A 15,188-nucleotide genomic window follows, 5' to 3' on the forward strand; every position below is an offset into this window, starting at 1 on the left:
ATTTTCAAAATGTTGAAACAAACAAACAGACAAAAAAAAAAAAATCCTTCCCCCCATCAGCAGATAAAAGTGGCAAGAATTCTTGGAAAGCCTTATTAATATTAGATATGAAGAGGAAAAGACAAACATCAATCAGCAGAAGCATCCTGGGCTAAGTTTTTGGCTTGGCAGCAATCTCTATGATTGGTTGCCTTTGGTTCTTGTCATCCTTCACTGTGGAATGATCTATGGAGAGCAACAATTGGGTGAGAGTGTTTTCCGAAGATAGAGAGCCACAACACAACGGAGGAGCGGATGACAAAGACAGCTTATCGGGAGGATGTCATTTTGCTTTTTTTTTTTTTTTTTTTTTAAATCCAGGGAGCGGAGAAGAAGAGAGAAGGCCCTCCATCACATAAATAAATAAGCAACAGCACAAATGGCTAGATAACTTTTTATGAAATATCAGTTTTGCTATTATTATTATTTTTTTTTGCTCCTTGAGCAAGAAGCCTGAAAGGACTATTTTCTCAAAGTAAAGGAGTAGCTTTTTTTTTTTTTTTTCTTCTAGCCCTAGCGTTTGGTCAAGTGCAAAGAAGTCAGTGTTTAGTGGAGGCATATGTATTTTGGCACACAGTTTTAGTTAAGTGTCAGCTATGCACACGTGTGTACATACAGCACGGTAGGCATGAGGCTTGGGATGATAAAAGCAAACAGAAGCAGAAGGTCCTTGAAGTCTTTGCATCCATTACAGGAAAAATTCAAAACTTTTGAGGGATTCATATGTTTCTGTTGTTGTTGGTAAATACTGCAACTGCAAGGAATCCATCCACGAACTGAATAGCGGTGAGTTTTCTCTAGAGTTAAAACTGACAAAAAGTTATAGAAATTTGTTAAAACTACATAATATTTCAAAATACACGTGGAATCAAGTAAAACTTTATATATATGCACTATATTTCTCCTTATCTCTTTTAAAACCTTAATTTTTCTTTTATGTTTTTCCTTAAATTTATGCATATAAGTGGGATTTTATTTTTTCATTATAGCTTCATCTGTATGTATATATATACAATATGTAGTATTAAATAGGAAGAGAAGTGATAGGGTTATGTGGAAGTATGTGTCTGTTTTTCAGGGAGAAAATTTTGAATTCATCTATTTACACCATGCTTCGAGAGCCACTTGGGGTCCGGTGTAGACTGAGGCGGGGGTCTGGGGGTATATACTGGTGCGGGTGGTTGTAAGGTGGAGGCGGGGGAGGCAGTGGGGGCTGGTGGCCATCACTGCCGTGGGAGCCATCCGGCGAGCGGACAGGGGTGGACATGGCGGAGTGACTAAGCTGGTGGTGGCTGTGGTGATGCTGGTAGTGGTGGTGTGTGGGTGTTTGACTGAGGAAGGCCTCCATGCGTCCATGGCTGCTGTTGTCGAGCATGATGACCTTGACAATCTGCTGACACTGGATAAGTGTCTCGGGCCGCAGGTCAGCCATGCTGACAGCGGGCTGGTGGTGCTGCTGGAGGGGGAGATGATGAGCGGGGGTGCTTGCCGCTGACTGCAGCTGTGGGTACTGAGGTGGTGGCACCGGCCCCTGGGTTAGCCCCTGGGGCCCCTGCTGGAAAAGCAGCTCTCCCCGGTGGTTAAGAAGGGCCGCGCTCTCGGGGCTCCGAGCCGTGCTGCTGCTGAGCTGGTACGTCTGAAGCCTGTTGTGAATTGACACCTAGTTTAGAAAACAGCCAAGAGAACAGCATCAAATGTTATAAAACTGGTTCCTCCTCTACAATCCGTCAAGCCCTCTTTTTCTTTTTTTTTTTTTTTTTTTTTTGTGGGGGGAGTGAACGCACAGCACACACACACACATACACACAGGGCATGCGTGGGGGCTTAGGTGTTAGGGTTCGGTGGAGGTGTAAAATTCTGTGACTACAATATACTCCCCCTCCCTCCACCCCCATAGGCACTGGGAACAGTGTTGGATGCTGGGAACACCAGTGTATATGACTGGTGTCAGTAGTGATGGGGAATGGAGATAAGAACGATGCTAGAGGAGGGTCCCGGTGGTTCCAAAGGGGACACTGAGGGCCCCCGTGTCTCCCTTCCAAACCACTGTGTGGCACTACGGTGACAGCGAACACGAGGAGACTTGTGGGTCGAGGTAAGCAGAACATAGACGAAGGTCATACGAAGAAGAGGGAGAGGTGGAAGAAGAGGAGGAGAGGAAGTGAGCAGAGTGACAACCACAGACGTCCACAGGCAACAGTCAATTAGAATGCAAACCTCCAGATGTCACATTTGTTTTGTCTCTCTAATTTCTAGAGACAGTTTCCCTCAACATTTTATCTCTCTTCCTTTACTCTATCTTTTCTTGAACTTTTGGAATTGTATAACGTCTCTAGGTTATGTTACGCTGCGTATCTCTGAAAATATTATGCCAAGAAATACAAGGAACTGAGCACAAATGAAATGCATACTGTGTGTGGGGGGCAAAAAGCAGCTAGATGGTGTATTCATGAAAGTCAGACCTTTGAGTGTGGATTGCTGTTCACTTATTACTTACAACGATAGTGATCTCGGCTAAGTACAGTAGGGGATGGGTCGGCAGCCAACCAATTTTTAGCCAGTAGGAGGAAGATACACAGAACTGCCAACTGTGATGCCAATGGAGATTTCTGCTGGTGTTTATATATACTGTTGTCTTCAGTTTGATATTATATGTATTGTCAGATGCTTGAAAATATATTAATGTTCAGAAAATGCAGCAGCTAGACAATCACAGGCAATTGCTTTAACAAGTACACAACTGTGACAAATACATGACTTGACATGTCAGAACAACTGTACCCTGTCAAAATTTAGACATTATACATGTACAGTTCTGTGCAAAAGTCTTGATCCACTCCTCATTTCTTTATATAGTACCAGTCAAAAGTTTGGACACACCTTCGCATTCAGTGGTTTTTCATTATTAAAAAATTCTCTGTTTTGCAGATTAACACTAAAGTAGTTCAAACTATGAAGAAATACATCTGAAATTATTTAGTAAACAAAAAAGTGTTGTGAAGAGGTCAAGTTGGTATACAGCGAATAGCCCTATTTGAGTAATGTTCTAATCCATATTATGGCAAGAACTACTCAGCTATGTCAAGAAAAAACATAGTCCATCATTACTTTAAGAAATGAAGGTCAGTCAATCTGAAAACTTTCAAGAATTTTAAAAGTACCCTCAAGTGCAGTTGCAAAGACCATCAAATGAGAAGGTGTGTCCAAACTTTTAACTGGTACTGTATTTTGCTAAGAAAATGGGAAATGGTTGCAGTGATTTACTGAGAGTTTTACAATTCTAATGAGATCGGAAATCAATATTTAGTATGACCACCTTTATTCTTCAACATCGCTTCAACTTCGTTAGGTAAGCTTTCGTGTAATTTCTGTAAGTAGTCTTCAGGAATAGTTTTCCATCCAGGTTTCTTGAAGGACAGTCAAAGTTCTTCTTTGGATGTTTTTATTATTACTATTTTTTTTTTTTTGTATTTTTTTAGGACATTAAGAAGCTGTTCATCTCAAAAACTGCTATTTTTTTTTTTTTTTTTAGGCCTGTCACTTCTTTTGAAACTTGTGAAGTTTCCTCAATTTTTTTTAAAGACACACTGCACACCATGCCAAGCTTTTGGCAAATAACTCTTTGAGAATCGCCTTGTCAGTGCAAAAATGCTCTTTTATGCCTGTCAAAGCGTGATATCACTGGAATTCTTCATAGATTCAGCAAAAGAACAAAGAACAAATTACGTGTTTTTGGAACAGGCTACTGGTAACAAAGTTCCTAAAGACACAATTTAAAATGGGTTCTTTGGCAAGTTGTCTGTTACGTGTAGACAACGCTGCTTCATCCCTTGAGTTAGGTGCCTTTTACGTGCTTAAATGTCAGTGTTAAGTGGCTTAAGAAACAACAAATAGCATTCCTCTGAAAATGGTCAGGTACATGGTATTGATTGAAAATGAATGAAAAAGAAGCCAATGGCCAAAGAAAATCTTTTGAAAGACCTCGAGAAAGCCTGGAGAGTTATTGCTCAAGATCACTTTAAAAAAAACTACAAGAAGCGTGACTCCTTGAAAGCAAAATATGAAGAATTACACATTACTGTACATGATCTACTACATGAAAGTGTAATAATCGAAATATCCAAATTGACATATAGTGAAAGTTAGATTAAAGTAAATGAACTACTTAACTCCAGAGTTATCATTTGTGTTGTTTATTATTTTAGTATTTTTAGAAAACACAGTTCTATTTAAGAACGTCACATGTTCTTTCAATTTATTTTGAGCTCTCTAAGCATAGCTCAGTTATCTATGTACTATATTCTTCTGACGTACTGATTCTGTGCTTAAAAACAGTAAAGGTTGCTGCTTAGACTGCTCAACTAAAGAGCTTAGATTTAAGTCAACTTTCAGTTTCGCATACATTTAATGTGTCAATCAGAATACAATTTACCATCAAAACTCCTCAGAATGATGACTGTGTGAAAAAAGGTCACAGCTAATTCCCCTGCAATATAATAGTCTTTGAATTCTTACGGAATATCTTAAGGTAATAAAGGTCAGCAGTGTTCGTCCCTACTCTTACAGCAGCTGATGTGACTCTTCTGTGAAAGAACTCCATTAACATTTGCTCCTTTCAAATCTGCCCAGTGTTACTTCTTCTTGATGACTTACTTAGCATAAAGTATCACTGAGCTCTGAAACACTTCAGATAAAGAATGAAGGATTTCACTGACTTTCTGATGCCTTTCAAAAGTTTGGTATCTCAGTAGAAAGAATAGATTTGTTCAACAGACGGCCAAAATTAGTCAAAAATCACAAACAGCATGTTAGCTTAAGCCCAAAATGATGCCTTCAAATGTATTATTAAAAACTGACACATAAATATTTATGAATACTTGTGTGTTTGTGGAACAAGAAAACAAAACCAAGATCAAATTGAACTTGAGGAAACATAATATTTTAGCAGTATTCCCATTGTTTAAACTCAAGTTATTTTTTTAATGTTTACAAGTACTAGCTTGTCTTTGGCATCCAAAGCCATTATTTTGCATTAGGTGGAAGTAGGAATTCTGATTTTTACTTCTGTTTTTAACTTCTACCCTCAAAACATGCAGCCTCCACCAATCAAAGGGTAGTAAGTACATGTTATGCAGACCTGCAAGATGATACTCAGGGCAAAATAGGCTCTTACAATACTGTACAAAAGTCTAAAGCCAACCCTCATTTCTCTACAATTTGCTTCCAAGGAACCAGATTTTCTTGTAAATTTTTAAAGTGGCCTTGAGCAATAGCTCAAAAGGCACCAAACCCAAGGGACAAACCAGTGTTGTGTCTACACATAATAGACAACTTAGCATAGAACCAGTATTAAAATGTATTTTTAGTCACACTGTTACTAGCGACCTTTCACAAAAACACATAATTTGTTCTCATTCCTTTAGTTGGACCTACAAAAAATGCCAAAGATAACACAGTTTGACAGGCATAAAAATGATTTTGCACCAACAAGGTGATTCCCAAAGATCTATTAGATGAAAACTTGGCATGGTGCAGTATGTCCTTAAAAAGTACAAGGAAACTGGCCAAGTGGAGGACAAAAGACGACGTGGCAGGCCCAACAAGCTATCTACAGAAAATGAAGAGTATCTGAAAGTCTTGTCCTGGAAAAATAGATTTAAAAAAAACCAGCAAATGCCTGACACAGGACCTGAGAGATATATCTGGGCTTCAGTTGATTTATCACCAGAAGCCTTATTAGAAACGGTTTTAGCTCATGGGCAACAGTCAAGAAACCATTCTTGACTGGGGAAAGGAAACAAGGACGAAAGGCTGAAGTATGCCAAATTACACAAGAACTGGACTGAAAATCAGTGGCAACAGGGCTTATGGAATAATGAATCCAAATTGGAAATTTTTGGTTTAAATCACCATCATCATCAAGTTAGTACCGTATTTTTCGGACTATACGTCGCTCCGGAGTATAGGTCGCACCAGCCAAAAAATGCATAATAAAGAAGAAAAAAACATATATAGGTCGCACTGGACTATAAGTCGCACTTTTTTTTGGGGGGGGGGGGGGGGGGGTTGATAGAATCCGAGACCCAGAGCACAAATTCCATCTTGAACGGCAATTTAAAATAATAATGGATTAAAGAACAGGACGAACACGGTTACACCTACGTTATGCTAACGTAGCACATTCAGCTACATGACGCACAACGAACACGTGTTCGGTATTGTTACGTTGTAAACACACTTCCAAAGTCGGCGATTTTCACAACAAAGGTCGTCTTTATTAACAGAAAAACGGCTGCTGTAGGCCACAGCCACGCCAACCACAACTACAACAGCGGAACAGCAACACACACACAGGCAAGCTCTCGGTCTTTTTCTCTCTCTCCATGCTGCCTTCACGAACCTCCCGAACAGTCCGAAATCCCACAACATCAACACGCTCTCTAACTAAGAGAATCGCTACAGTATGTTAACGTAACATTAAGTTATTCAGATAGCCATAGCATAAAGAACATACTAACAAGTTAACCAAACCATCAATCCATTGAATTCTTCATCCTCGGTGTCACTTCTAAACAATTCCGTACACTCCGTAGACGAAGCGCCGCTTCCTCTTCTGTGTCGCGTTAGTCAGACTCGTCGTCAGCTGCAGTTCCAATTATTCCAGCCTTTCTGAATCCCAACAGGATGGTTTGTCACTGAAGCCCATGTTTTCTTGATCCATCCAATGACTTCCAGGAAATTTGGGTGGCGCATTCTCCCAGTTGCCGTTAAGCTGTGCTCTCCATCCACTGCGCCCACAGGTTACGCAAGACTGCCTTAAAGCTGCAGTTCACGGAGATGTCAAGTGGCTGGAGTATTTTGGTTCATGTGTTATAAATGTCACATATACGTCGCTCCGGAGTATAGGTCGCACCCCCAGCCAAACTATGAAAAAAAGTGCGACTTATACTCCGGAAAATACGGTACATATTGAGGTTGGTAGAGAGGTACAACAGTGAGTGTTTACAGCCATCCGTAAAACACAGTGTCATTGTTTGGGGCTGCATTTCAGCCAGCGGTGTTGGAGCTATGGTTAAAATGGATGGAATTATGAACACAGAAACGTACCAGCAGACTCTGATCAACGCTTTCCAGATGCAATACCATCTGGAAATTGTTTGAGTTTATTTATAGTAGTGTGCAAAGGCTTCAGCATGATAATGATCCCAAAAACACTGCCGATGCAGTAAAAGCATCAATCACGGATTGGCCTACCCAGAACCCGGAACACAACATTATTGAATCAGTGTGTGATCACCTTGATAGTGAACAGAACAAAAGCTAGCTAACAGCCAAAGAAGAGCTTTGAATGTCCTTCAAGAAGCCTGGAGAACTACTTGAAGAAACCCAATATTGAGTTTCAAATTTATTAGAAACACAAAAACTTGCCTTGTATACTGTCTTTCCATGTACAGTGTGTTTGTACATTTAAATGAATCACTGCAGCCATTTCCAATTTTCCAAGCAAAATATAAAGAAATAAGGGGTGGCTCAAGACTTTTGCACAGTGCTGTATAAACTTTTCCTTTTTTGCCATAAATCTTAAACACTGTGCGGAAAACAGGATTTTTTAAAAGTGACAGGAATGGGCCCAAATCAGCTATTTTGAAACAACAGACTCTGCTTATTGTCACTGCTCTGAGGCAGACAAAACCATTAGAATCTCAGCACCTTATCAAATCTAAGATTAAAAGCTTGCTGTAGGATTTGGTATCTTTAGATTTCTGCCTCTAGTATAAGGAGGCTTTTTTGGAGTGAACCCTCTTGCTTTTTGAGATAAATGTGTTTTGACAGCTAGTGGCTCCCCACCAGCCCCTGACATTTAGGCTACTGTAGCCTGCATGGCAGAGAGGAAGGCTGTTGAAGGTAGCTCAGACAACCATGAAGACTGACCTGAGGTAAGACTGACCTGAGGCAAACAAATTAAAAAAAAAAAAAAAAAAGGAAAGAGCAAGACCTCAAGTCAACCCTGTACGAAGACATTTTCAAAATTTACTACAGGTAAAATTTTAGTCTCATAATTTGACTTGTACTCCAGTAATTTTTTCTTACTGGTTTGATAAATGGCTTTTGGATCACAAAGTAAACCCTGGGATCTATAAAACCAGTGATCTAACTGCAAGAATTTTCAAAATAAAGCTGATCATAGTTCCCTCCTACCAGCACTAAAAAGGATCCGAGATAGCTTGTGTATGAATATAATGAGAAATGATTCTACAGCACAAAGATGCGACTGTGCTTTGTCTTTAAAAGTCTTGTGTTTGTACTGCTGGAGCCATTCAGTGCAAAGCATATGCAATTATGTGTGCTTGAGCCAGCACCTGAGCAAAGACTTACAGTCTGACATATTACCAATGGGCTATGCTGAATTAAACAGCCACTGAGTGTCAAATTGACCCTGTGTATTTGGCTTTTCAGTCCAGGCCTGAACTCCAGAGCCACAAAAAAAAGACTAATAAAGGTCATCTGATGCCTCTAGGATGGTAATTGCAAAGCCCCAATAGTACTGTGCAGTTCAACTTGCTCTCTTTCTTGCATGAAATGTCTGCACGAGAAGCCTCCCCTCCCCACCCAAAGAGGTCTGTCAAAGGGGCGGGGAGGTGACGACTCCCGGTCAAATGAGCGTTAAATTTATCCGCCTGCACGCTGCTGTGTTAATTAAGGTCTCAGTGCTGCATGTGGGTACACACACACAGTATATGCATTTCACACATCCTCAGCTTCCCCCCCCCCGCCCCCTTTTTTTTTTTCTTGAAAGCCCCCAAAGGAGTCACAATTTCTGCCTGAACTTGCAAAACTAATTACAACCTATCCTTTTTTTTTTTGGCTTCAAGATAATATTTAAGCCTGATGTGTTTTCAACATGAGGAGAACCTGCTCTGATCGCTGTGAGTGTATTAATTCTCCCAAGCCATCATATTTCATTTTTACACGACAAAAGAGTCCTTTTATCTAATATTTTGTTTGATTGGGTTACCTCACATGCCCGCAGCACATTACCCAGCAGCACTCGTTCTCTCATGCACTCTTCACCCGCACTTGCTTGACGCTTCTAATCCTAAAGATATTCCTGAGTTTATCTTGTCCTACCTCGATACTGCCACTGCAAAGACTCTTACTACACTCACTTACCTGCTGTTTGGAACATAAGCCTATCATTAGGCACTTACCTCTACTGCATTGTGTCCACTTCTGTCATCTATCTCCTGGTTTCCTACAGGGAAAAAAAATAGAAGGAATAGGGACAAAGGTGGCAGCAAAATCACTCTTTTTTCAAGATAAAACCAAGACTACTGAAAAAAAAAATGCATTTGAAAGCAAACGTGCAATAACTACATTATGTGGCAGCTAACTTCTAGAACCAACTGAACATTTGGTAAACCCCTCTATAAAAGGCAACTGGACAATCACAGCTTAGCATCAATAGCTTTTCATGGCAGGCTTTTGAGAATTTAAGGAATGGCATAAACAGCATATTTTAAGGGTGTTTGCTACTGTAGAGCTAGTCTATAAACATCATTAACTTTACATCAATTGTGGTTATAGTGCATGATGCTGCAGCATCAGAATTTATTCATGTAAGTGACCTCTTTTTATTGGAGTTGGGGAAGTTACCCTCCACAAAAAAAGCTAAAACTATCACTGTAAGTTGTAAGCTAGGAAAATCTTAACAAAGCATACATCTAAGCATACAACTAATGCTAATCGTCGACGGAGTTACTGTATTAAAATGAAACATTCTGATCTCCTTTCTCTTTATCACAAAATGTGATTAGTTAGCTTTGTTCATTGACAAAATGCTCTTATCTTCAACCTGTATTGCGGCAATAAGGTGGATAGTACAAGTACGGTAGGGAAAAAAGTCTTCCCAACTTCTCGGTTTAAAATTAGTGTAATGAACTTCCAAAGACAGTGTCTCCTGTGTTTTGGTGTTGCAGTTATTGGTTTTGAACTCAAAGATGTGAAATATCTCAGGGGCTTCTATCCTATAGCTTGCAATTACTGGGATGGCTATAGAAAAAAAGCTGTCCCTTTGCTCCTTTCTGTGTTCCTACCTGTGATTCACACTCACATGCACCAAACTGCCATCCTGAAGCCACATCTACACTTTCTTACCTCATTCAGAAGAGTGCTATATAAATAATATTTACATTATTAGTAAAGCCATAAAGAGTCTTCGAGTAGCTTTTGGTTATACAACCCTGTGTTTTAATGACAAATGAAAGATAATTATACCTTAAAACATTAATGCATTTTGATCATTAATGTTTTAACATGGTTTTAGATATACAGCATCTACTGATGGCTCTACTAGTAGAGGTGGCAACACCCTTTACAGATACACTCCCCAGCTGTATTACTAGATACACCTTGCTACAATGCGTAGTACCCGGCCTTAATTCTTCGTGTCATAGACTCAGCACGGTGCTGGAAACATTCCTCAGAGATTTTGTTCCATATTCACATGACAGCATCACACAGTTGCTGCAGATTTGTCAGCTCCACATCCGTGATGCAAAGTTCCTCCTCCACCAGATTCCAAAGGTGCTCTATGGGGTTGAGATCTGCTGACTGTGGAGGCCATTTGAGCACAGTGAACTCATTGTCATGTTCAAGAAGCCAATTTGAGGTGATTTGATCTTTGTGACATGATGTGTTATCTTGCTCGAAGCAGCCATCAGAAGATGGGTGCACTGTGGTCATAGAGAGAAGAACATGGTCAGCAAACAATCCTCAGGTAGGCTCTGGTGTTTAAAGAATGCTCATTTGTAGCTTAGGGTCCCAAATTGTGCCAAGAAAAACCCCCCCACTCCACACCATTGCACCAACACCACCAGCCTGAACCGTTGATACAAATTAGGATGGATTAATGCTGTCATGTTGTTTATGCCAAACTGTGACCCTACCATCTGAATGCTGCAGCAGAAATTGAAAGTCATCAGACCAGGCAATGTTTTTCCAGTCTTCTGTTGTCCAATTTTCATGAGCCTGTGTAAACTGTAGCCTCAGTTTCCTGTTCTTAGCTGGCAGGAGTGGCACCCAGTGTGGTGCACTCTGCCTGCACTCTGATGTATTGTACATTCAGAGATGCTCTTCTTCAGTCTGGGCATTCTCCTCTGACCTCTGGCATGAAGAAGGTATTTTCGCCCAGAGAACTGGCACTAACTGGATATTTTCTCTTTTTTTGGACCAGATCTCTGTGTGGCAAAATCCCAGCAAATCAGCAGTCTGCAAAACACTCAGACCAGTCCATCTGACACGGCCATGCCACCTTCAAAGTCACTCAAATCACCTTTCTTCTCCATACTGATGCTCAGTTTGAACTTCAGCAAGTCATCGTGACCATTAAGTTGAGTTGCTGCCACGTGATTGGCTGGTTAGATAATTGCGTTAGCAAGCAGTTGAACAGGAACGCCTAATCAAGTGGCCAGTGAGTGTAGTTCATAATCCGGTGTAGAAAGGATTGTGAATTTTGTGAATATTTCATTCCTTCATCTTCAAGAAAGCAAAAGCTCCATTTCAAAAATTACAGTTTTAATCTTAGGTTTAATTTCTTTAGCTTGTAGCCATCAAGTATGGACAAGTATGGATTCCAGACCCTTTTACCTGGCCTGCATTTTAAAACAGACAGTATAATAACATTTCTAGACAACTTGTAAGCCAAGTGAAGAATAAATCTATGAATAAAATCTTCAAATAGAATTAAGAAGCTCATATTAATTTACTTGTACAAACACACTGAAAGACTACATGCATTTCATGTGGCTTTGTGGGACAAGGTAATATGCTAAAAACTGGGTGGGGCTTAGCAAAAAGTGATTTTGCTCATTTATATTGTGCACATCTTAACTAATACAATTTTTCTGATGTTAAATACTGCAGGTAGCACCTAGTTTTTGAGGATATGATCAAGTTCATAAAAACAGCAGCAGGTAAACAAATTAATAGCACAGCCGGCGACTCTCCAGTGGATTTCCAAAAGCAACATTATGCGTGCGCGCGCGCACACACACACACACACACACACACACACACACACACACACACACACACACACACACACATACACACACACACACCTGATGGGGAGCCCTGTTTACCGCGAAGCTCTAGCTGTGTGCCGTTGTTCTTTACCGAGTGTGTCTTGGCTCCCTGCTGCTTTTCCAGCTCCCCTGCAGAGAGCAGAAAACAAAAAAGATCATCTTCATAATCACCAAGACAGAGAGAGAAAGGAAGGAGATAGACTGGTAGATGGTAATGGGTAAGTGCAACAAAATTAACCAGCAAAATTCTTTCTTTCAAAAGAGAGTGCATATACACACACATACTCATGCACATTCTCCCGTTGTCTCCCCAACCCACTCTCTTCTCTATGCTCAACACACACACCTCTTCATCTCGCTAATTAAACTTCACACTTGATGGTAATTGCATGTCATTTCCAATCATGATGACTAAATGTTGTTTTGTTTCCAACACAACACTGCATTCTAATTTTGATGCTTAGCCACAAAACTGCCAGGTGAGACTTTGAGGGTGCAGTGCAACGTGTCCGTATTCTGAAATATGAGATAAACTAAAGGGGAAAAAGTGTTCTCCACAGAAAAAAATAAAAACCAACCAACCAACAAACAAACAAATAAAAATTTTATTGGTAATTTACAAGCATAATATTATGACCACCTGCCATAATAATGTAATATTGTGTTGGTCCCCATTTTGTTGCCAAAACAGCCCTGACCCATCGAAGCATGAACTCCACTAGACCCCTAATGGTACGCTCTGGCATATGGCACCAAGCCATTATCAGCAGATCCTTTAAGTCCTGGAAGTTGCGAGGTGGGGCCTCAGTGGTTCAGACTTGTTTGTCCAGGACATCTCACAGATGCTCGATTGGACTGAAATCTGGGAAATTTGGCGGCTAAGCCAACACCCCAAACCTGTTGTTGTGCTCCTTAAACCATTCACGAACCATTTTTGCTTTGTGGGAGGGCACATTATCCTGCTGAAAGAGGCCAAAGCCATCTTGGAGAACTGAAGAAGCCTTTTGGATGAGAGGTGAAACATTTTCAAGAAACAAAAAGAAGTACAGTTGCCCTTTTTTCAAGCTCCAGAGACCATCTTAGAATACTGTTTCCATGAAAGGGTGTACATGGTCTGTAACAATGCTTAGGTAGGTGATATGTGTCAAAGTAACATCCACATGGATGGCAGGACCCAAGACTTCACAGCAGAACATGGCCCAAAGCACCCCACTGCTGGCTTGCCTTCTTCCCATAGTGCATCCTGGTGCCAGGTGTTCCCTAGGTGCAAAATGCACATGTGAAAGAAAACATGATTCCTCAGAGCAGGCCACCTTCTTCTATGCTTTAGGTCCAGTTCTTATGCTCACGTGTCCACTGTTGGTGCTTTTGGCAGTGGACAGGGGTCAGCATGAGCACCCTAAATGGTCTGCGGCTATGCAGCCCCATTAGCAACAAACTGTAATGCACTGTGTATTCTGACACCTTTCTATCAGAACTAGCATTAACACTTTCAGCAATTTGAGCTACAGATGCTCATCTGTTGGATCGGAACACATGGGTCAGCCTTTGCTTCTCCTGTGCATCAGTGAGCCTTGTCCACCCATGACCCTGTTGCTTGTGGTCATAATCAGTGGTCATAATGTTATGCTTGATCGATGTATGTTAAACTCTGGTGCCTGTTAGTTTTTCTCAAGCCTGGTTCTAACTGCTAAATTGGTCTTTGGAAAGACCAGTCTTGGAATTGACTTTACAGCAGTTACACCAACCAAAGTTAAGCCCAGCGCACACGTGACATAACAACAACTTAACAATGCCTAACAGCATAGGCTGATAAGATATTGTGCATTATTAATAGTCACCCAATGTCTTGATAATTTACCATCACTCAATGCTGGTTTACAGCAAAATAGTTGTTAGCTTTCTGAGTTTCTCTCTTTAAAGTTTTTGTTCAGAGTAGAACGCTGCAGTATTGACCAATAGCTACAAGAATGATGTCTCTCCACAGACGGATGATGTTCATACAAATGACAAGAAAAGTAAGGTTATTATGATGGTAAATTTTGACTTTGCTCCTGGCTAGCTGTAAAATGTATGGCCAGTCTACAATCACCAGTCACTTTATTAGGTACATCTGGCTCCCAGCGTGTTGGACCCTCTTTTGCCTTCAGAACTAACTTACAATGGCATTGATTCAGCAAGGTGCTGGAAATATTCCTCTAAGACATCGTTGTGACAGGTTGTTTGTTGGCTGCACATGATGAGAATCTCCCATTCTGCTGCATCCCAAAGGTGCTCTATTAGATTGTGATCTGGTGACAGTGGGGGCCATTTGAGTATAGTGAAGCCATCATCACATTCAGGAAACCAGTTTGAGATGATTTGGGCTTTGTGACATGGTGCATTAGTCTGCTGAAAGCAGCCATCAGAAAATGGGTACACTGTGGTCATAATCGCATGAACAACAATACTTTGAAAGGCTGCGACATTTATTAGATAGGATAAGTATTATGGGGCCCAAAATGTGCCAAAAAAAAACCCCCACACCATTACAGCACCACCACCAGACTAAACCATGGATGGATCCATGCTTTCATGTGGTTTACACCAATTTCTGACCCTTTCATTTGAATGTCACACCAGAAAAAGAGACTTATCAGATGAGACAATGTTTTTCCAGACTTCTATTGTACACTTTTGATGAGGCCATGTGAACTTTAGGCTCAATTTCCTTTGCTCAGCTGACAGGAGTGATATCCAGTGTGGTCTTCTGCTGCTGTTGCCCATCTGCTTCAATGTAGATGGGTGTTCTGAAATGTTCTTCTGCATACCTTGGTTGTAATGAGTAGTTTTTTTGAGTTACTGTTGCCTCTCCTCTGACCTCTGGCATCAACGAGGCATTTTGGCCCAGAGAACTGCCACTTACTGAACTTTTTTTTTTTTTCTAACCATTCTCTGTAAACCATAGAGAAGGTTGTGTGGGAAAATCCCAGTAGATCAGCAGTTTCTGCTGATTTAGCACCAACAAGCATACTATTCTCAAAGTCACTTACATCACCTTTCTTCCTCATTCGGATGCTCAGTTTG

At 40.7% G+C, this 15,188-nt stretch overlaps 1 protein-coding gene across 1 annotated transcript in view; it reads right to left on the bottom strand.

The window, feature by feature from the left end:
• Positions 1-331: 331 nt before the first annotated feature.
• The window catches only part of iqsec3a (IQ motif and Sec7 domain ArfGEF 3a), a 131,774-nt gene continuing 116,917 nt past the window's right edge, over positions 332-15,188 (bottom strand). Inside the window, exons 12-14 of the mRNA XM_030720436.1 lie at positions 12,159-12,251; positions 9,249-9,292; positions 332-1,699 (exon numbers count right to left, since the gene is read on the bottom strand). Of these exons, the coding sequence (XP_030576296.1) occupies positions 1,142-1,699; positions 9,249-9,292; positions 12,159-12,251 (695 nt within the window). The 3' untranslated portion in view covers positions 332-1,141. The remainder of the gene's footprint in view (positions 1,700-9,248; positions 9,293-12,158; positions 12,252-15,188) is intronic.

Source organism: Archocentrus centrarchus, chromosome 23, assembly GCF_007364275.1.
Source record: "Archocentrus centrarchus isolate MPI-CPG fArcCen1 chromosome 23, fArcCen1, whole genome shotgun sequence".
NCBI lineage: Eukaryota > Metazoa > Chordata > Actinopteri > Cichliformes > Cichlidae > Archocentrus > Archocentrus centrarchus.